The sequence below is a fragment of the Corvus kubaryi genome, unplaced genomic scaffold (genome assembly GCF_017639235.1).
Source record: "Corvus kubaryi isolate FWS band 111438036 unplaced genomic scaffold, C.kubaryi_AGA036_p1.0 37300, whole genome shotgun sequence".
Classification (NCBI taxonomy): domain Eukaryota; kingdom Metazoa; phylum Chordata; class Aves; order Passeriformes; family Corvidae; genus Corvus; species Corvus kubaryi.
Window position 1 is genome coordinate 18,081,024 of NW_024581093.1, and position 21,378 is coordinate 18,102,401.

At 38.7% G+C, this 21,378-nt stretch overlaps 1 protein-coding gene and 1 long non-coding RNA gene across 3 annotated transcripts; one reads left to right on the forward strand and one right to left on the reverse strand.

Moving 5' to 3' along the window:
• The first annotated feature begins 6 nt into the window (after positions 1-6).
• On the forward strand, positions 7-13,088 carry LOC121664381. Its single transcript, XR_006015993.1, has 2 exons — positions 7-897; positions 9,816-13,088. It is a non-coding gene; the product is annotated as an uncharacterized LOC121664381 (long non-coding RNA).
• On the reverse strand, positions 1,205-20,599 carry TERB1 (telomere repeat binding bouquet formation protein 1). Of its 2 annotated transcripts, XM_042027652.1 has the most exons (21): positions 20,198-20,599; positions 18,786-18,843; positions 17,752-17,862; positions 17,438-17,566; positions 16,853-16,984; positions 16,373-16,433; positions 16,177-16,292; positions 15,915-16,037; positions 15,246-15,398; positions 14,054-14,185; positions 12,543-12,668; positions 11,405-11,562; positions 10,312-10,667; positions 8,679-8,740; positions 7,592-7,684; positions 6,096-6,266; positions 5,543-5,623; positions 3,940-4,053; positions 3,440-3,552; positions 2,694-2,903; positions 1,205-2,158 (listed from the first exon to the last, which is right to left on the reverse strand). In XM_042027652.1, exons 1-21 carry the CDS (start codon positions 20,258-20,260, stop codon positions 2,129-2,131), a joined length of 2,592 nt encoding a protein of 863 aa, XP_041883586.1. In that variant the 5' UTR covers positions 20,261-20,599; the 3' UTR covers positions 1,205-2,128. The 2 variants fall into 2 exon arrangements, with proteins under 2 accessions (XP_041883586.1, XP_041883585.1); XM_042027651.1 differs by lacking the exons at positions 1,205-2,158; positions 3,440-3,552; positions 20,198-20,599 and having other exon boundaries at positions 2,815-2,903; positions 18,786-18,819.
• Between the last annotated feature and the right edge of the window lie 779 nt (positions 20,600-21,378).

Sequence of the window (21,378 nt, forward strand, 5' to 3'; positions counted from 1 at the left end):
ACCTGCTCAGGTACCCCCTCCTACATCCCAGGTACCTGCTCAGGTACCTCCTCCTGACCCCCCGCACCTGCTCAGGTACCTCCTCCTGCATCCCAGGTACCTGCCTTGGTACCTTCTCCTGACCCCCCGTCTCTGCTCTGGTACCTGCTCAGGTACCTTCTCTTGCACCTTCGGTAGCTGTCCCGGTAGTTCCCCTGCAGCCCCGCTCCCTGCGCTGCCGTGTCCCCGCGCGGTGCAGCCCTGGTGCCCGGCAGTGCCGGGCTCAGTGCAGGATCTGGGTGAGCACACGGTGTAAGTCATTGCCGATTGGTCAAGCAATAATTACCACCCAATCCTCACACCCCTGACATCTGTTTGTCCAGCAGAACCACGAAAGCACATCAGTGTTTTTGCGAACAGACTTCCCTGGGTGGTTTGTCGGATATTCCAGCTTTTCAAAGTGCTGAAATACTGCCCTGGATGGCCCAACCAGCTTAAAAGTGACATCAACTATTCCTATGCAATTTTCTTTTCATGATGTCCATTACACGTGGATTTCAAAGCACTTGTGCAAGAAAATTAAACTGATCAAGACTGTAAAGTTGATCCATAGAAGAGCAAAAGACTGACTTGCACAAATTCACACCTCAGGTTTCTGCCTGCTCCTGGTCCCTGATTTCTCTTTTGGATCCCACCAGAATGTCCCAGCGGTGTCGTTCCAGCCCTTGCCTTCCGGAGGAGGTGAAGCACCAGCAGAGGCTGCCCAAAGAGGCAGCGGGAATTTCCTCCTTGAAGAGTCTCAGAACTTGACAAGGCACTGAGCAACTCGACCGACTTTGAACTCAGCCCTGCCCCAAAGAGGAGAGGAGACTAAAGGCTCCACAGGGCCTTTAGGCCACAACCTAAACTGTATCTAAGGTGAGGTAAATTGTCAGTATTGTGATATTCTCACATTGTGTCAAGTAAAGATTTACACCTTGCATATTTTAGCCACTTGAGACATATTTCAGGCCATGATAATGTGGATACTAACACACATTCAGCAATGGATGAAGTAACAGCTTGTCTGGACGAGGTTGGAGTCCTTGGAAAAACACCTGGAGTGTGTAGGGGACCCCAATGTCCTCGCTGTGGACAGTCCACCTCAGGAGCCCTTTTGGCTCTCACTCTCCACTGAAACTTAACCCTGCTGCTGGCAACAGCTCCACACAGAGACATATTTTATAGATGTTGGAATATTTTAATAATAAAAACCCCCAAATTGCAACAGCTGAAAATATTAGAAAATGTATTTATTGTATCGTTGTCATTGTCTTTAAGCCACATCACAGTGAAAACCTAGTGCTATTACAATAACTAAACTTTTTTCCATAAGAAATTAACTATTACGTCATCATTCCTTTATCAGAACAAGTAAAAAATACAACTGAAATACTAAGGCTATCAAGTTACCAAGGCTTTCACTAAAGCATCCTATAAAAATTGTGTAATTAGCAGAAATTCTAATTTCTGCTCACTTGAAAAATACACCAAAAAACTGTCCAACTGTAAACAGAAGCCAAATTCTGTCATTACCTACTAAGTTCAACAGTGAGTACAGCATTTCTGTAACAATGAAAGATTTGCCTCCTCTGTGCAGCAGTGTTTAACCACACATTCAGTGTTTTCTGTCACAGATACATTTTTCTGCACATGCAGCATATTCAATGCATGACAAAATATTCCACCTGCTTTAAACATTTCACTTATTAAGAGGAAACAAATTCAGACACAACATTAGCACCAGTTTCAGACATAAAATACTCATTTTTGCAATACAGCCATTTCTTACAAATGGTATAAAGCAAGCTACAAAAAGTTAAATCAAAAGTTGCATAAATCAAATGCTCAAGGTTAAATTAAGTTCCAAACTCATGTAATTTTAACTGATAGAGATTTTGTTGCCTATGATAGCATCACTTAAAGAAATTGCCAAATTATGGTAAATTAAATTTACAACGCATAACAATTCTGTCACTTGTCACTGAAAAACAGGAGTCCAAGCCAACCTAAATTCTCCAAGGGTTTGTGTTGTTCTGGCAATACCTCACTGCTACAAAGGCTGTTCTTGAACATTCTGCAACGAAATCCAAAGCACTCTTAGATGATGTTATTGATGTCCTTGTTGGTTTTTTTTCATCTATAAAATGGAGATGAAAGACACAATACCAAGATAAATGTAGCCCCAAATCACTGCACAATTATAGACCAGCTTTCAGTAGACAAAGGCTTGTCACTTAAACATTCCCATGGTCTCCAAAGCACAGGAGCAGTGCTCCCTGTGTGAGGGATGCATGATTAACCACTGGGAAACTGCTAGAGAGGCTGTCACAGACCAACATCACAAAAGAGGCTGAACAGAGAGGAGACCAACTTCCTGATAAGCAGGGATTCATTCAGAGTCCTCAACTGACACTCCCACTCTCTGTACCCTGTCAGGGGGCAGAGGCACGTTCCAAGGCTCTCTGATATTTCCCTACTTTAGTTCTCTCTCTCCAAGCACCGTCCCTGATGGAATTACACCAGAGACCATTCTCATGGGCACTGCACTGACACAGGCACAATCCCATGAATGCACATTCTGAAAGCCTGTCTGTTTCTGCAAGGTAGTTCAGGGGCTAGTGATGAAAATGCTTACAGCATTTGCAGTTAGTAGAAAATCCAGTGATGAGTACCTGCATCTGTAACCTGTAGTACTTCTTGGAAAGGTCAACACTTGTCCGTCCTTTCTGGAAAGGGTAAGACCACAAAATCAAATTCCAGTGGTTGCCCATTTCTTTGACTCCTTTCAAAAGGCAGTTGATTTCTTCAGCTGTGAAATCTTTTCGGGCTCTTCTCCTGCTCAAAGGTCTCATGCTCATGGCCAGGGAACATATTTCATTGCTCTGAAAATAATTCTTTTAGTGTCATTAAGAATTATGAAAATTTACATACTATTTTGCATGTGGAAGTAACGTATTACTGGCAATGCAACCTTTAGTAGTTGTAAAGAAATGGTCACACTGTCGAGGGAACAATGGTTCTTCAAGGTTTCATCCCTGCCACCACTTACCGAAATACAGTACCTTTCCATGATCTTTGTCTTCATTTCTGTTGTGCCTACATAGTTTATACTTTTAGCAAGTTTATTCCTTTAAGTTTCTGTTACTTCTATACTGTGCAAATTTTCATCAGCACAGAAGAAATCATACCTCCAGATCCATCATTCTGAAGAGATGTCAGCTGAAAAATGCTGAACTCAATTCAGGGATAAGTCAGTGTGACTGGAGTAGAACCAACACAGGAATATTTTTTTAATAAGGTTCATTTTGCTACTGGGCTCCTGTTAAAGGTGACTAAAAAAGAAACTGTGCAATTCATAGTGCTTTTATTTGGACATTTATAAATATGTGAGTGCATGATTAGGCTTTGCATAACTAACCTCATCTTTGTCAAGTGAATGTGTGCACATTTCTTTTAAGTGCTGACATTTCTGGCTGCCCATCTCTTTGACTCTCTGTCTCTTCAGGTTAGCATCTTGGGTTTTTTGTAAAGCTATGAAATTGTGAACAAGGAGGCCAGTCAGTCACTTTAAAATAACTAAAATCTACTGAAAAACTGAATCTAAAATTGTAAAGGAGCATTTATTCTAATGAATCTGAATATATAACTGTTGCTTTATTAGTAATATCTCATTCTCCTTAGATCTTTTTCTCATAACCCACATTAACACATAAGGACTATTTATGAATCAGAAGCAAGTAATAGTGTTATTGATGTTCAAGTGGATTTCTATGAGTGAAAGTGTAACAGTTTATTTAAATTTTTAGCCATTTGTCTCCAATAACAATGACAGGTGCTTCTCTCAATGCCCTGACCTAAATGCAAGCACTGATCTTTCAGTTATGTATATTAGAGAATTAATTTTCTGGTAATACTCACACTTCCCATATGCAGGTGTCAAGTTATAGTTGTTAGTCCACCTAATATTTCTATTATGTTCATCTCTCTTTGAAGTATTAGATTTGTCTTTTCTACTTGGAGTCAAAAGAGTGCCTTAAAAGAATAAACAATAAAAACCCAAACAATAAAACATTACTCATCTTTCTTAGAAAAAAAACCAAATGACAAAACACAAGTTATGTTTTAGGAATTAAAATTTAAGAGAGAACCATCTTTCGAGCCATGCCACTAATCTGGTCTTGGAAGAAAGACTGGAAAATTCAGTTTACTTCAGTTTACTTCTGCTTACAGAAAATGTGTACTTGCTAAAGATAATATATTGCTGTAATGGGTTTTCAAGAAGTTATACTGTTGCTTTGGTTGGGCTTTTTACATTTTAAAATACCTTAGTGGTTTTCATAAGACAAATTAATCAATTTCTGAATCTGAAGGGGAAAAATATAAATAAATTTAAAAATCAACCCACTAGCTTTTACTGGGCATTAATTAAATAAAATAACCATGTAAACAAGGCTTTTGAAAATAAGAGTACAAAAAATAGATTTCTGGTGGGAATTTCAAAATTCAAATTTCAATTCTCATTTCAAAAGAGAATGCCTTTTAAAGGAATATTGATGTTTTAGAATTTAAGTAATGATAGAGAACTGCTTCAGCCTACTTTAAAAATCCTGGTCATCAGTCATAAGAAACAGTGTTGGTTACGAGGTGATGAGTGTAGTAGGTGTGACTGTAGTTGGAGATCTGCAGGTACCCACTACACATTCTGAAAACAATTTCTGGTGAATTATGTAAAAATATAAGGGAAGAAATACAACCGTTAACATTTTTGCTATCTTAGAGAATAACATCTGTAAAAGATGAGTTTTCTGTTACCAATGGGGCAGTTGTGCATTATAAAGAACACCAGGTTTTATGGGCAACTGATGGTTCTGCAAACACAGGGCTCCCAAATTGCACTGCAGAAACTGATGGGATTTATGTTCACTTTTCCATCTCTGCCCTGTTAATAACACTTCATAACAAATAAGTAAATAACAAGTAAATAGATCTGTACTAATTTCCTGATAGGTTTTTTTAGGTTACTTGCTCTAGAGCTGCTGCACAGGTTCAGGGTTCCCCTTACAGCTGTTCAGCTCCTTAGCAGAGCTCCCAGCAGGAACAGGAATGGGTCTAATGGAACAACATGGCTGGAACTGCGTAATGGAGTGGTGCTGAATCCAGGAGCAGGCAGCTGAACTTGCTCTGAGCCTGACTAAACCTCTCCATTTCAGAAATCCATGCCACAAAACTGAGAAATACCAAATGCTATGGAAGTAACCCTGACATTATTCAAAACAGGATCAACACAGCAAGTGCCAGATAACTTTGCAGTGCAATAATGTGCATTATACAATTTCATTATTATAGAATATGCATTTTCTGGCCTTATAATATACAGATTATTCTCAGAATCTAGAGGGGAAAAAAAAAAGAAAAGAACCCCAACATAATTTCCTATCCACAGCCTCCCATGGTAAAGTTCTGCAAAAGAATTAATAGACAGTAAGGGCTTTTCACATCAATTTCCAAACCAAGCCCTTACTTTGGAAACTATCCTTTTTGCTCCTAAAAGTTGATATTTCTTTATGCAGCCTGTCTTTCTTCACTGGGGCCAGCAGCATTTCTGGAAAATATAAGATGAACACCAGTACAAATGCCAGTATGTAATAACTTTCATTTTCAAAATTCCTCCTTTAAACCAGAGAAATATAGAATGTGTTCTATTTAATTCATTAGGAATTATCTTAGACCTGCAAGTGTGTAATATTAGAATGAAATTACCTTGTTATGATGTCATCCATCTACTCACACTTATTTCAACTTAATACATTCCCTTGCCTCAGGACTTGCCTATTTCTGCTAAGACATGAGAATCTCATTAAAGCCTATTACGAGCATCTGTCACCATGGCATGAAATACACAAGATCCTCAAAACAGAAGTGGCCAGTTCAGATCTCACTTAGTACAAATCATTGTAAATCAAATTCCATGAGTGAGTTTAAAACAGCAAGACAAGCAGAAGCAGATAAAAAAGTTCAGAATTTTAAATGCAATTCAAAGTAATGGTTGCAAGTACTGAAAACAAACTCCATACTTTGGCGAGTTGCAGATCTGCTGTTGTTACCAGCAGCCACTTTGCGGAGTTCCCTTCGGTATCTCTCTTCAGCTTCCAGGAGGACTCTGTGGTGGGAACACCTGTGCTGGCAACTCTGTAACATCTTGGTGAAGGTTCTACTGTTGAAGGACAGTCCTCCTGCTGTACACCCTGGGAAAAATAGGGGATTGTAGAAATAGCAATCACAGCTTCTAAAGAAGCCACCACAAAGTTCAGTTTTTCATTTTGCTCACTAGGATCATTTTGACTTCAGGTTTTCCATATTCATGTCATTTTTATGTGCCTTCTTGAAATACTTTGTATTTTCTCTCTTAAAAAAAATTGTTTTCAACATTTTATGGAAGCAAGTTATACTGCACTTCCAGTCCAGAAGTACTGACTGAGGCACAGATCCTCTACAGAAGTAAAAATATTGGTGGGATGGGAAGACACAGGCCTCAGTTCCATTTGCACTCCATCCAGGAGCCAAAATATATATATTATATACTTTTTTTTTTTTTGAAACTTCATGTCGTTACACTTACCTGTATTAACCTTAATCAACAGTAAGTCTAGTTTAGGCATGAATTCCCTCATAGGAAGCCTTGCTGTTCATTTTTGAGGACATTCCTAAGGTAATTTATGGTTTAGTTATCCTTGAATGTCTCACAGTTAAGTTACATCAGCTGAAGGAGGACTTGTGTGAGGAGTCACAGGAAGGGCACAGGTCCATATCTGTAATGTTCTACCTTAAGATAAAGCAGTGCTAAAGCTCAGGTTGAATTTAGTTTGACAACTCAGATAAAAATAATGTTCAAAGGTGTGTTATGGGGTGCTTTGGGGTTTCTTTGGTTTTCTGTGGGTTTTTGTTTTGTTGGGGTTTTTTAAATTAAGAAACATTGACTTGATTACAAAGTGCACTCACAAATCTGGAGTACCAGCAGCATTCTCAGGACCTACCGATGGAGCAGGTTGAGGAAGTAGAACCTGGGTAACTGGGCTGTAGTCATGGATTGCCATAAAACTGCCTGCCTGTACTTCACAGCAGTGAGGCAGAGAGAACAGAAGGGCTGCAGAATAGTGAGGAGGCTTAGCAGGAGAGCAAATGAGGGAAATGAGCAGGGCTACACGTTCTTCCTCCCTCTTTGCAACCAGAGAAAGGAGGAAAACACGCGCTCAAGTATTCTTCTAATTAGGGGGTCACCTGTTAAGCTACTCTGTGTTCTCTTTGTCAGTAAACCCACACTATTCCATGGACCAAAATTGCAATATGTCAGCTTTACTTCAATATTTATCTTTTATTTTAGAGGTAGAAAAAAGAAAGGAAAGGAAAGGAAGCAGCTCAGGATTTATTGTTACGTAAGAGGTGATAGAACAAATGTGTTAAAATTTCTGTCAAGTCAATCCACTTACTGCACTGCTGACCCTTTAAGGCTTCTTCTATGTACTTCTATATACTTCTATGTATGGAGAGAAAGATCTATGATAATATTTACCTGAACACCTTAAATCTGCTATTTTATGGGATGAAGATGTAGCTGAAGTATTTCTGACTTCCTCAGTTTTCTTTGAGCAGAATGAATGTTGATCTAAATGAGGGAGGAAAAAAGTCACTAAGAAAATGTAACCTATCTTTTGCCATGGTAATCATGCATAGCATACCTACGTTCAACTGCATTTTCTATTTGTAGATTATTAAAGTTTAATTAACATAACAGCAGAAAATCTAAATGAAATTCCTCAAGTTCAATGCATCACATTCACATTTTTGTAAATCCAGAATAACCATGTTCAATTCAGTGTTTTTTCATCACTCTCCCAAAGGATATTACATCAACTTGAACCCGGCAAATTAACCGTGTAAACCCATATTGCTTAACTAAGCCCTATAAACTTTATTTCTCTTTGGAATCAGATGCTGAAAAATGTGATGTACTGGAATAATGCATATTCTCAGATAAGCAGGTGTAGCCTGGAGATCAGCTTGTCACCTGTAAAGCTCCCATTCTGGCAAAGTCTAATCTAATGAATACTTAGCAATTTTATAAATTAACAGGAAACTAAACAGGGAATAAAGATTTGATTGAACAGATCCCAGTTCTGAAATAAATGCATCAGACTAGGATTAATGCAAATCTGAAAAGCTTCTCTCTTAAACACATGTTCAACATGTAGGAACACATCAGGCAAAAGTCACTCTCGCAGGCAGGTTCTATCCCCTGCCTCACAGACACAGGACCAAACCTGCATTTTCTATTAGTGGCTTTCACTGGTCAGTACAGATTAAACACTAAACTTAATCTCTGATACATTCATTTGAATAGTTAAAGTCAATTTTAAAAAAAGAAAGCTAAAATATGTATTAGAAGAAAAGTAGAATAACAGTTCTCCTGGTAAAATTGTGTACAGTATAAAATTCCAACACTGTGCAAACCAGTTAAAGGATATTACACACAATGCACTCTCTGTCATGTAATGATACATAACAAGTGATAAAAAGTAGTGATAAACATACACAAAGCTAATTAAAATCTCATTAAGAACAAAATCAGCTCAGAAAGGAATATGTGTAGCTATTTGTACCTGATGTGCACGTCTGTTTCATATTTCTAACAGTCTCTGCTGGTTGTTTAAATAACTGTTCACTGGGAAGATCAAAATGTGAACAAATTAAAAACAATAAAAACAACATACATTTACCTGCAAATGAATACACACACTTCAAGGGCACAAAAGAAACAATCAAATATATAAAATCAAATATATAAAAGAGAAAACTCTAAAAAAATTATTCTAATTATCCCAAGTTACTGGACTTCTGGTACCCAGCATGTAATCAGTGCATGTTAAAACCTGTTTACCAGAGATCTGTGATTGGCATTCCTTGCAGTCTGTTCAGCAGGGAGTGCAGAGCTTTCAAGGGGTGCTGGTTTCCAGAGTAATTTGCAATCCTGATTCACATAAGGATTACCTAGTGCACATAAAACTTTCACAAAATCTTCAGAATACTGTAGCCTTCACTATTTGTAGCAAAAGCTCCAAAAGATAATTAGGTTTCTTCTTTTCTTGCACTGATTAACTTCTGTGCAACCAACACACTGCTGTGATACCCTGATTGAGGATTTTTGTGTCACTGACTCCCTCTGAAAGCTGCAGGAGCAAGGAGCCTGACCCGTGGTTACTTTTCAGTAATTCCTGTGTTCACAAACACATGTTCAAGGAGAGACTTTTTTTTAATGATGTCTTAATAGTTTTGTGCTTCAGAGCCCAGAACAACAAATAAAGAAGCTGTGTGAAATTATGCTAACCAGTAGCAAAACAAAATTTACCTGAATGTACCATGGTAATTTCTGTGGTAGTTGCAAAGTAACAATATAATACCAGGAAACTGCATAGAGCAAGGTGCAGCCAGACACATACAAAAAAGCACAATAAAAATGTGGAACTCAAAAAGCCCAAACAAAACATAAAACCCCCCAAAAATGTCGTTTTGGTGATACTTTCTCATTGACTGTCTTGCAGGATATTCCAGATATAAACTCAAGAGAATGGAATCTGTATTTATGATTGCAAGTTGGCTATAAATAATTTTGGGTTATCAAGAGGAAAGATATCCATAAGAAGCAATAGAAAAAGAGGAAAATTAGCATTTGTGTGAGAGCAACGAGTAAGAGAACAGAGAATGACTAAACAGGGCTGTTCCTTTCTCTTCCCATGCAGGGCAGCAATGGAACATGAGGGGAGAACAGCAGAGGTGCTGAAACTTTGCCCCCTACTTTGCAGACACTTCAGTTTCAAAATTTTTCTGAGCAGTTCTCTACCTGTTGTTTTCCTAGTAAGTGCACATTACAGAAACCATTGTGGTTTTATCCGAACCAATGGGTTAAATCTTGATCTGTTACATCAGTGAGAACTTTGGGGCAAAAGCCAGGGATGATTTTCACCACTATGCTGAAAACATGCCCTGAAACAGGCTCTCTGTACAACACCACCACTCAGAGATCAGGAGCTTTTGTTACTACGATGACCATAAGCTTTGATCTGTGACCTCAAAAACACTTTCACAGCATAATCTCTAGTGGGCCACCAAAAGGCTATGTCTTTTCTCTAGATGAAAAAGATAGTTAGTAACAGATAATTTAAAAGGCTGACATTCAGCTTGGAAATTACTGAAGAAAAACAACTTAATATTTCTGCTTAGGTGTAAGATTCTTACCCTGCTTGAAGACCAGACTGATTTTTTACACAAGCAGTTTTTCCATTTATACTGTGACTTTGAGGTACACTGTCTGTTTGCAGCTCAGTAACTGAACATGGATTATTCCTCTGTTCAGTTTGTCTGGTAGAAGCTGCATCCATAGTGTTCACTGTTTCATTTTTTTGTGGAGCAGAAGTTGCAGATGGAGCAAGAACCTGATTATTCAACTTTGAGGTCAATTGTGGGCAACAGACTTCTTTATGTGTTCTTTCTGTGTGCATCTTTGGATCAGCAGGATTCACTTCATGGGATTCTAATGCTTCAGAATTGGCTACTGAGGATTCATCTACAAGTATTTCTCCTTGCACTCTTCCCTGTATTGAAAAATACTGGTTAGTGACTATGTGAGCTCTGTAAAAATCCTAAATAAATCTAGTAACAGGATTAACTAGATAGTGTAACTCCGAGGGTAAAGCAAATTCCAGAGAAGCTTCAGAAAACCCCCATACCGAGCTGAGAGCCAACAAGACAGCAATGCCACTGAAGGTGCTGAAGGGGTACTTACTAAGTGGTAATTTCAGACTGAAACAATGAATTTGCTACTAATGCAAGGCACTGCTAGAACTTAAGATCCATCTAAATAACTCATAAACTTGCTGTTCCAAACCCACAGATATTTAGCAGCTATAAAGCACAAGGGAAATATGAAACAGCTTTATCTCAGCTTATGTTTACATTCTCCTTTATCATCCATCCCACCCCAGCTGTACAACCCTGAGCATTTCAAGCATGCAAATATTAAAGTTATAGGTTTGAATGTCCAGCAATTAAAAATAAACTCATTTTCTTCTTTTTCTGTCTTGTAAAAAATCTGGTTTTACAATAAAATAGAATACTTCATAAAATAGAGGTGCCCCCATTCTCTGCACACCTGTAACTCGGCCTGATCTACAATAATGATAAAAGTTGCAGGTTGCAGTTTCATACAAATCCAATGTTTTTCCTGGTGTTCTTGCTCACATTGAAATTATCTTAAAGGTTTACTTTCTCTTTCTCGCTAAACTCCGGAAAGATGTGATTAGTTTTATCCTATTTTGGTAAATAGGCCAACCTCATCATGCTCTTTTTCCATCAAGTTTATTCTGTGTAAAATTTCTTTTGCTTTCTTCCAGTAGTCTTGTAGACATCTTTTTCTGACTTGCACACCCAACTCTTCTGCATTGTTCACATTTAATGAGTTATCATATGATTTCAGAGACAACTGCTCAGCTTTAAAATATAAAACAACATTAATATTTAAAATTTTATCAATTAACATCTCAAAAAGTATTTATCATATTTTAGTGGGTGACAGCCCCAATAATTTAATGCAAAATAACAATTTTAGTAAAACTTAAATTTATATATAAATGTTAACACACTTCAAATATAAGCTGCAGTTACAAGAGGTGAGCTTGTAATTACAGTTACTATAAACTGTTTGCACAATGATGCTGTGGAAAAAATACTTTTTCATTGATTTAAACCTAACCCTATAGGTTTTTAACCCGTATGAGTCTCTGCTTTTTCAAAAAGCAATTCCATATTAATGGACACTACAAATCCCAACACCCTCTCAATCTTACACAAAACTCTCAGTTATGCTTTCAGCACAAAAGTGTAGATACAGGTTTGTTTTTTACTAAATAGGAATTGAATACCTTCCATGCTCTGGTGATTAGAAGAAAAGGTATCTCTGTTTCATTGGTAGTATTGTACAAATGATTAATAAAAGCTTAGTGTACCTTAAAATAAGGGTATATTTCAAAAGAAGGGTGTACTTCAAAAAGAAAGATCAGGATTTCTTAATACTGGAAATGAATGTAGTCACAGTGATTTCAGGCTTGATTGTCTCTGGTTTATTTGCTCTCTCTAGTGGTACATCCCCAGGAGGAGAGCATCCATGGGGTGTTCAATGACAATGTTAGTATTTTCCACAAAATTTCTAGACAGGAAAGCTTTTAAGAACTGGCCCTACATGGAGAGGTTTCACAAATGCATTATTGCAACATCACTGGAATTTTTACTTCTCTTTTTTCTGCCTAAGACAGTTCTTCATTGCAAATAGGCAACTTTCTCTGCAGAAAACAAACATCTTTTGGAGTACACAGAATTACAAAGCTGCCACAGTTAAAATCACTTAGGGAATCAGCAGAACACAGAGATGGAAATAATCACTGTCATTTTTAAAGCAAAAACAGCAAGCTTACTCATTTGTTTGCAGTTCTGCAGCACAAAAGTAGCAGCTTTGATGAGTTCCTCGTCCTGAGATTCTGTCAATACCTGAATCATAAGTGGCAGACCATTGTTCTGGAGCAGTTCACACTGGTTTTCTTCTACAACAGGACATGGTAAAGGAAAATAGGCTGGTTTCAGCCTCAGACACCTTAACCTCACAGTAATTTTAAGAGCTAATAGTAGCAACTTTCCATAAGTTTCTGTAGAAAAAGAGATTTGCATTACAGACCTGAGCCTGCTGCAATGACCCAGCAGGAGAGCTTTACACCACACAGGATGATTTGACAAGAACTCAAATTTCTGTAAGAAAACTGAAGGATGACTGAGACAAATTATATGATGGAGTTCCAAGCTCACTTAATTGTGGCCTAAAACATTCGAATTATGACTTCTCTTCCTCCATTACCTGCTCCTGGAGTAGATAATGCTACATTTCTGTAAGCCCTGAGATGTAGAAATATCAAAACCTTAAAGTTTATAATTAGCAAAACTCTAATAAAATTAGTAGTTTAATCCTGGTCTAGCCAATCTGTCCCTCATTTACTATGTAATTAGCTAATTTTTTAAATTGTGATCTCATTTGCATATGTATTCATAAAACTGATAACTTGCTAAAAATAGTTTTCTTGTTTAAACTTAATTCTAAAAAGAAAGTATTTTTATTTTGACAGCGTTGACATTTTAAGAGAAGCTTTTATTCTGTTGGTTTAATCATTTTTCTATTCAAAAGACATTTTCCATTAAGCCTTGTTTCAATTAATTCTTCATGAAAAAATGTCTTTAAAAATAAATTTATGACCTATTGAGCTAATTATTGCACATTATTGGCACTCAGAGGATGAAAATTAATCAGAATTTTTGAACATATTCCCCTTTTCTTGTTTATCTGAACATACATGAGAAAAAACCAGTAATACAAATGAACTTCCCTTTCTATTTGCCTGTACTACCATAAAATACCAATTGAAGTGCTATATTTTTGGTATGCTTGATATGCCTAAGAAATGCTTGGGCAAGCCCTAAGGAACATGACAAAAAACCATTTCAGGGCTACCTACTGCTTATGTGACTTCAAAACCAATGCTCTTACATGGCTTTTACAAATATTACTGGCCTTGTAAGCAGTGGACAGAAGCTGTATGCACCAAGGACCATGAAAAGAGAGCTCAGGACAACTCATTTGCTCTGTCTGGATTGTAGCAGTTTTCAGGTCTGGGTTAATTGTTCCCTGTGATCCCTACACTCAGCTCTGAGTTCTTGCGTATTAGTCTACTTTTTCAAAGCTATTAAAGACACTTGCTACTAAAAAGCTTTAAAATGTAAAGATGGAACATTATAAAAAACTTTTTTTTCCAAATATTAACGTTATTTAATAGAACTCTCCCTCGCGTTCCAGTCTTGATGAAGTGACACCACTGGAGGAGTCGGTGTATGAAAACTTAGGAGAAGCTGACAGAAAGAAAAAAGAAAAAGCAAATCTTACCACAAACTTCAGTACAGTGTCCAATTGTTAGAATAATACTGATTTTTTCTCCTGTGTTCAGTGTCTCATTGGACAGCAGCTTCAGCAGCTCTGACACAGTGTGATACTTTGCCAAGACAACACCCACAGCAGCTGTTTGTTAAAACAATTGGAAGGAAAAGAAACTAGATACTAAGCATGTAGGAATCATCCAAGTATAAAATGCTGGGTTTTGAGGAAACTCTAGAGACCCCCCCAAAGCCTTGGACCTGCTCAGCCCTGTCCTGCTCTGCCTTTCACTTTAACACTTCAGATTACCACATCCCTCCTGTGCTGCTCCCAAATCCAACCCTGCCCTTCCTCCCAGCTCCACGGAGATGTGGTAGAAGATAATGATAAACAAGGGCTTTTCACTGTGCAAGTTTTGGAGATCTCTGCTGAGCTTCTCCACATCCTTTATCAGCTCCAGTATAGGGCCAGAAAGAGTTGAATAAGCTTTGACACAGAGTATCTGCCACAAAAAGAAGGGCAAGCCCTTCCTGAAACTGGGAACATCCATGCTGAGGCCTAATCCTGTCACACACGAACTGACTTGAAACTACACTCAGAACTAGTGCAGGGTTATGCTTTTAAACTTTTGTGAACTTCCATTTTAAGCTCTTATGGCAGAAGTGGCAGGTACACAAACGATGGCCACAGCACAGATTTGTCAGGAACACAGGTTTCTCCAAACCTTCTGATGGAATACACAAGACCTCAGTGGGAGAGCACTACCCAGCCAGCAAATCGGAGCAGATGTGTGTTCTGCAGAAATACCACATTTGTTCAGCTCCACCTCTGAGTTACTAAAGCTTCCTACAGCTACACAATTTATTATTCAGGCACAGGCCTAACTCCAGGATCCAAACTGACTGCCATGCCCAGTGCTCAGCTTTACCTACCCAAAACTAGCTCTAGCATCTTATTTTTAATTTTCAGTAGGGTTTAAATTTCACTGTGTTTATTTTAGCAATAATGGGAAAGTAATCCACCTCAGATGAACTGAATCACTCCCCATTTCCACCTTTGAATTCTAAAAAAATCTGCAACATCCACTGGGATGTATATAACTTAACTGCCTTTAAGCATCCATTTATAAAACTCTTCCACCAACACGAGACTTTAAAAATTGCATTTTAGAATTATCATAGATAAAAAATGTCTTTTCACTCACAGTTATTAGCAATGCAGGCATCCAGAGTCTTTGTTACTACCACTGCAAGTTTCATGCTCGAGTGACTCAAACAGGAATCATGCATAAGCTCAAGGAGAACTTTGGCTAATGTATCCAATCCTCCAATAGAAACAAAATATTTCTGTACGTATGCTTAGTGAAAAACAGAAAAAATGTGATTTAAGCAATACAGTTTGCAAATTATTTTAGCATTTTACCAAGTAAGTTTATCACAGTTTTTCTGTCATTACATTTCTTGTACAACAGAAGCTGGATATATATTAATCTCAAGAAATGTAGTAACTGCATATAAAATAGTTACAGGAAACAGTGACCCTAATATGCGCATACAAATGGCAAACATCGTGCCTGAGTTCTACCTAAGTCACTGTTTCCAGTCATGTAATAATGACTTTTATTGAGAAATACTTTTAATCAAAACAGCTTCCAAATAGTTTTTACTGACCTTGTGAAATGCAACCAGTTTGTGGCTATTTGTGGACTTAAGCACAGTGCAGTCTAAGTAAAGATGGTGGAATACAGTTGTCAAAGTTGGAAGAACAGTAAGTGACTTTGTAGAGATTGACAAGAAAGAAAAAACCATTTAACTCTCTAATTAAACTTACTTTTAACAAATGCAAAACTGTGTAAAGCTTGAGGTGCACTTACAGTTATTTGCAACTGTGAGACCAAGAAATGAACAAATGGGACGAACTATCTCAGGCTCTGTGCAACTCTCGAGCCACTCTTTGGCATAGGGAAAAACTGAGCAGCAAATGTTTTGATTATCTTCTGGAAAAATAGAAACAAAGGACCCCAAATCAAAATGTAATGAAATGAAATTTCAGCTGAACAGTAAAAATGAAACCAAAGTATTACCAGTTTCAAGAATAACTTTAAACTTCTTTCACAATTTTTAGGGAAAACGTACCATTCTGGGGATTGTTCACACAGGCACAGAGAGTGCTGCACACTGAAGACCAGAGCTGATAGCAGGGATCAGTATTTTCATCTGACAGATTCTTCTCAGAGGTGGGGAGAGTTGTTCTGTTAAGGACAATGCAAACAAGTCCCAAAGAGTCAAGGCAACATAACTGCTAACCAGTCTATTATCTGTCTGTGGTTACCTGAATAACTGCAGCAGCAGGCTGATGCAGCCTGTATCTCTGACATAGGTTTGCCCATTTTCTAAAAGAGAACACACACGAGACTCCAGAGACAAATGCAAATGCAGACAAAATCTTATCATCAAGTTTAATTTACATAAATACATTCCCTTTACCAAGTACGTATCCTCCCCAGAAGAAATACAAAATCATATCAACATACTGGGAAAAACACCTTTCTATGGTTTTTCTATACACTCTCAGAAACTACGGCTTTGCATTTGCAAACTGTATTTTTAGAACTAAACCACGTTCTGCTGTTTAAGGAAATCCCAGTGAGCAATGACCTACTTAGACAATTCAGGTTCAGTTACATGCAAACATTCATCTTTATAAATTAAATTTACCAAAACATTACTTATCAAATGTTCCAAATTTTGTACTGAAGATTGGCAAATAGAAAAAGAGTGTTGTTGTAACACAGAAAAGAACCCAACTTACTGTTATTTGAAACCAGTACTAAGATGACGTAAACAGACATTCTTTTCAAGTTCACACCAGAATCCTTTTTAATTAAAAATAAAATGAGGTCTTCAAACAATTCAGAAGTACACAAAGTCTGTTGACAATACACTGAAAATAGAAAGTGAAAACCATTAAGACCTAAAGTAAGCCACTCATAATCCTAAACTATTAAGTCTCAGTTGTGGCCTGTATGTGGCGAGTGGAGACAAGGCAGGACTACGAAGTGAGGGTTCCCCCTGCAGTGAGTTCTACACCAATCAGGACCCTGGCAAGCTTTGGAACAATCTAGGAGTCATTTAGCACTTGCTGCTGAGGGAGAGGGGGAGTACGGGTGTGTCGGGTAATTTAAAGACATCCTTTGTGCACGAATCAACAAGGCATTGATCAAATCTGGGGATGGACAGTGGAACTGGGGCACCTTTATTGCCCCTTGCTCCAACTGACAATCTTGTAGTCTCGTTTTGTGAGACCAAAAAAAAAAAAAAAGGGAGACAAAGCACAACCACTAGTAATGATGGGGCCAAACGCACTCAGAAATACAAAAAATATTATTTTTATTACCATTACTCTCTATAATAATCCCCAATGTAAATAAAGCTGCTTCCTTTACTATGCAATGAACACTCGACTTGGCAAGGTCATTTATAAACATCAAACCACCAATTTCTCGAAAGTATTCACTTGCTTCACCTACAAGAGAAAAAAAGAACAAAAACTTTTGCTTTTGCTTCTCTGCAAAACAAAAGGCTTCTAAGACTTTACAACATCTCAAACCTCATATCCTTTAGACAACACTTTTACAGTGCTCATCAGTTTCTTAACATACATGGTGAACATAAATGAGTCCATTGTTTCTAAGGAAAAGCATTTCTTACTGTTTTGTTGACAAATGGAATAGATAGTGATCAAAGCCTCTTTCTGAGACACAGGGCAGTCCATCTGATATTTAAGGCATTCAAGCAGTAAGTTCAGATCTGTTTTCACATCTAGGAGCAAACACAAAACACTTCATTAAAATTGTTATATTTGCTATATATTAATCTATCCAGTATTAGAATAAACCTGTCCAAAATGTAGTATGTGCATGTATTTTTAAAAAGGGGGGGGAAAGTGAGCCAAAATGGAGCTACATCACTTCTATTCACCCACAAACAACAAACACACCTAGCCTAGAAATATTTCTGTCCACAGTTTGTTATTTGAGCATGATTTCCCTTGTTAGGAAATATTCTAATATTTCTGGCCTTTAATTATTAGTTAACTGTTAAGTGTGATGTAAGCTACTAAATATTAAATTCACAATTGCAAGGTGCATTAAGTGTAAATAATACACAACAATTAAAATATTCAGAGTGCAAATAGAGTTGAAAATCTATAGAGTAGTAAGGGAAGAGTCCAACAGCACAAGGCTGCTCCATGGTACTAAGTTACAAGAGACATAAATCATGCACCACAGCAGCAGAGCCCTCAATCAGGTGGTTAGAGAGGCAACACAAAGTATTCTCTGGGCACCTACATACAACCCTAGGTGGGTAAACAAACTTGGAAAATCTGTTTCTTAGTCCTTGGGGTATCATAAAAAGACTTTTTTGATAATTATTTGCAATAGTACACAGCAGGTATTGGATATTGTAAACCCTTGTAAGATTTGGGGCTTCTGAAAGTTAAAATACAATAAAAATGTGGATAAATATTAGCAAATTAAAAAAAAAAAGTGACTTTGTGGTGGTGTGCTTTACTACTTGTAAGTAATTGGATTTACCCTTTATATATCCAATACAGTATCCAAAATTTGGCAAGAAGAACATTTTCCCAACAGCACACCACCCCATGACAGGCCTATCACAGTCTACTAAAACTTTGTAAAATTGATGCAGATTATAATGACAAATTATATTAGATATCTTACCACACTGATTTTTCTGCACATTTTGAGTGTTCATTTTTGCTTTATCTCTGTTCTTGTTCTACAACAGCAAGGAAAAAGTGTTTTCAGTTCTGTTCAGTTTAGCAGTTTTTATAGTGTCTGCAGAATAAATGACATCATTTTTCTAAAATGCACTCTTTCCAGTTTTCTGCCTTTACTCTGTCATCTGACACACACATACAGTTTAATGTATTCTTGCATGGCAAAGTTCTCCTTTGGAAATAGAGTATTTTAGAATAACCCTGCATTTGTAACTACTGCGTTATCATCTTTTGAAAGTGGACACTCTGCAGGAATCAGGTAATTCCATGTTCCCACTGAGGGACACTGTTAATGTCCCTGTCAGTAAAGGATATCCCCTGCTCTGTGTCACTGATCACAACAAAGCTGAGCCAATTTTCCTTACAATAGAGGCCAACTTTGCCATCAGCCAACATGTGGCACTCAAGTAATGTTACTTAGGGGGTGAACACTATAAAACACTCAGCCTTCTGCTGCTCAAGGAGCCACTAAACCATCAGTGTTGTTCTAGTGGTACCGAACAAACCAAAGGCAATGAGCACAGAGACATATTCCTTACACTAAGAATTTATTTTAATTCACCAAAGACATTGCCACATTACATGAACCACGTAACCCACAAAACCCCACATCACTGATTCTTCACAAACCCACTGTGGCAGCCTCTGAGAGCTGAGCAGCAGTGACACTTGGAGGCAGAAGGATGGTCCCTCAAACATACCCCAAGTCCCAAACACAAAAGGTTGATGCAAGCATCACAGTAACCTATTACTCAATTTCTCAAAAAATTACTTAGCTCCAGGTAGAAACTTTAAATCAGTGGTGAATCCAGCTTAATAATGGATTAGCTTTCCTTCTCAAAGTGGAGCAAAGGCTGGAAGCAGTATCAGTGTCATCTTAATGAAGACAGACAGCCCTGCTTTCTGTTTAGTTACTGATTGTCCCCATTCCTTTGCTGCTTCCATTAGAGAGGGAGAATTTAGAGAGTTCATCTCCCTTTAACTTTTCAGAAGTGATAATAGACATGCATTTCATTTTCCTGCAAATCCAACCCTGCCACAACAGGGAAAAGCATGCAAGCCTTCTTCACCTCTTTTTGTCCTACTGCTACAACCCCACCAGCCCAAGAGAAAACAAAAACCACCCTAACAAAAGGAGGGCTGTAAAAATGAGTTCGCTCTGGAGCTAATTGCATTTCAGAAGAGTTTAATTTAATACTTGTCTATACAATTATACAATATAGGAAGCACAAGGGGTTAAAACCGTATGTATACAAGGACACATCTGGACCTTACCTGGATCTTTTACTTTTGCAGCCTACACGAAACAGTATTTATACACCAGCCTACGTTAATTAGATGCAAATAGCTCACCTCTGTTGGTGCATCACAGGGCAAGGTGGAAAGACAAGCAACTATATTTGCTTCAACAAACATCTGGCAAATGTTGCATATAAAACAGATTACCTCTTCTCCGTCAGTTATGGAAAATAACCCAGTATCATCCCTTCAAACCTCAAAAACCACTCCTGGAGAAATGTAGATCTGTCAGTGTGTGTGTTCAGCAGCATTAGAGCACATGGCTGGCACGGTCAGTAGACCAGCCAGCCTCGGTGGGATTTATTCTTTGAAACCCGGGGACCAAATCCCAAAAAAGGGGGAAGTCCGGATTGCTGGCGTCCTGTGGAAATCAAACCCCACAGCAGCAGCTGAGGCCGTGAGGACGCTGTGCTGTGGAACAGGACTTGGGGGTGTTCTGGCCTATTTCAGCTCCCTCCCACCCCTCCTCTCTCAGATGAGCTCTGTGTGTGATTTACAGCTCATTATTCGAGCTCCACTTTGAAGTCTTAACAAGCACTCCAGATCAGCCCAAATATAAATAGGAAAGAACAGAGAAAAAAATATTTTTAAAGGGGCGGGAGGAGGGGCGGGAGGAGGGCAACAGTCGAAAGATGAAACGCCAGCTGCATTCTTCTGTGGCAGGGCTGGGGAGTCCCGAGGGGGGAAATGGGGTATGGCTCGGGTACCTGTGATCCGGCGGCGCGGGTGGCTCCGGGCAGACCCCGAGGCGAGGCGGGTGCCGGCTGCCGAGCACTGCCCGCCGGGCTGAGGGCTGGGATCTCCGGGCTGAGGGGGAGCGGCGGCCCCGCCGGGCGGAGGGCAGTGCCCGGCCTGGCCCCTCAGGAGCCGCCGCAGCGCCGCTCGAGCGCCTCAGGGCGCGGCCGCCCTCGGACTTGGGACAACCCTGAGCCTTCCCCTCAGCCAGGCGGGAAGCAATTGGAATTGTAGAATCGTCAGGGATGGAAGAAATCTTTCACACCGGTTCAACCGTCAGCCTAGCACTACCATTGCAAACCCTAAACCACTAAACTATTTCCCAGTGTCAGATCCAGAGGCCTCTTAAAAACCTCCAGGGATGGCGACTCCACCACCTCCCTGGCCAACCAATTCCCAGGCCTGAACACCTGAACAGTGAAAAAATCTAATCTGAATTTCATCTTTCAACTTGAGGCCGTTTCCTCTGGTTCTTACTGCAGGCACGGCCGAAGAGACCG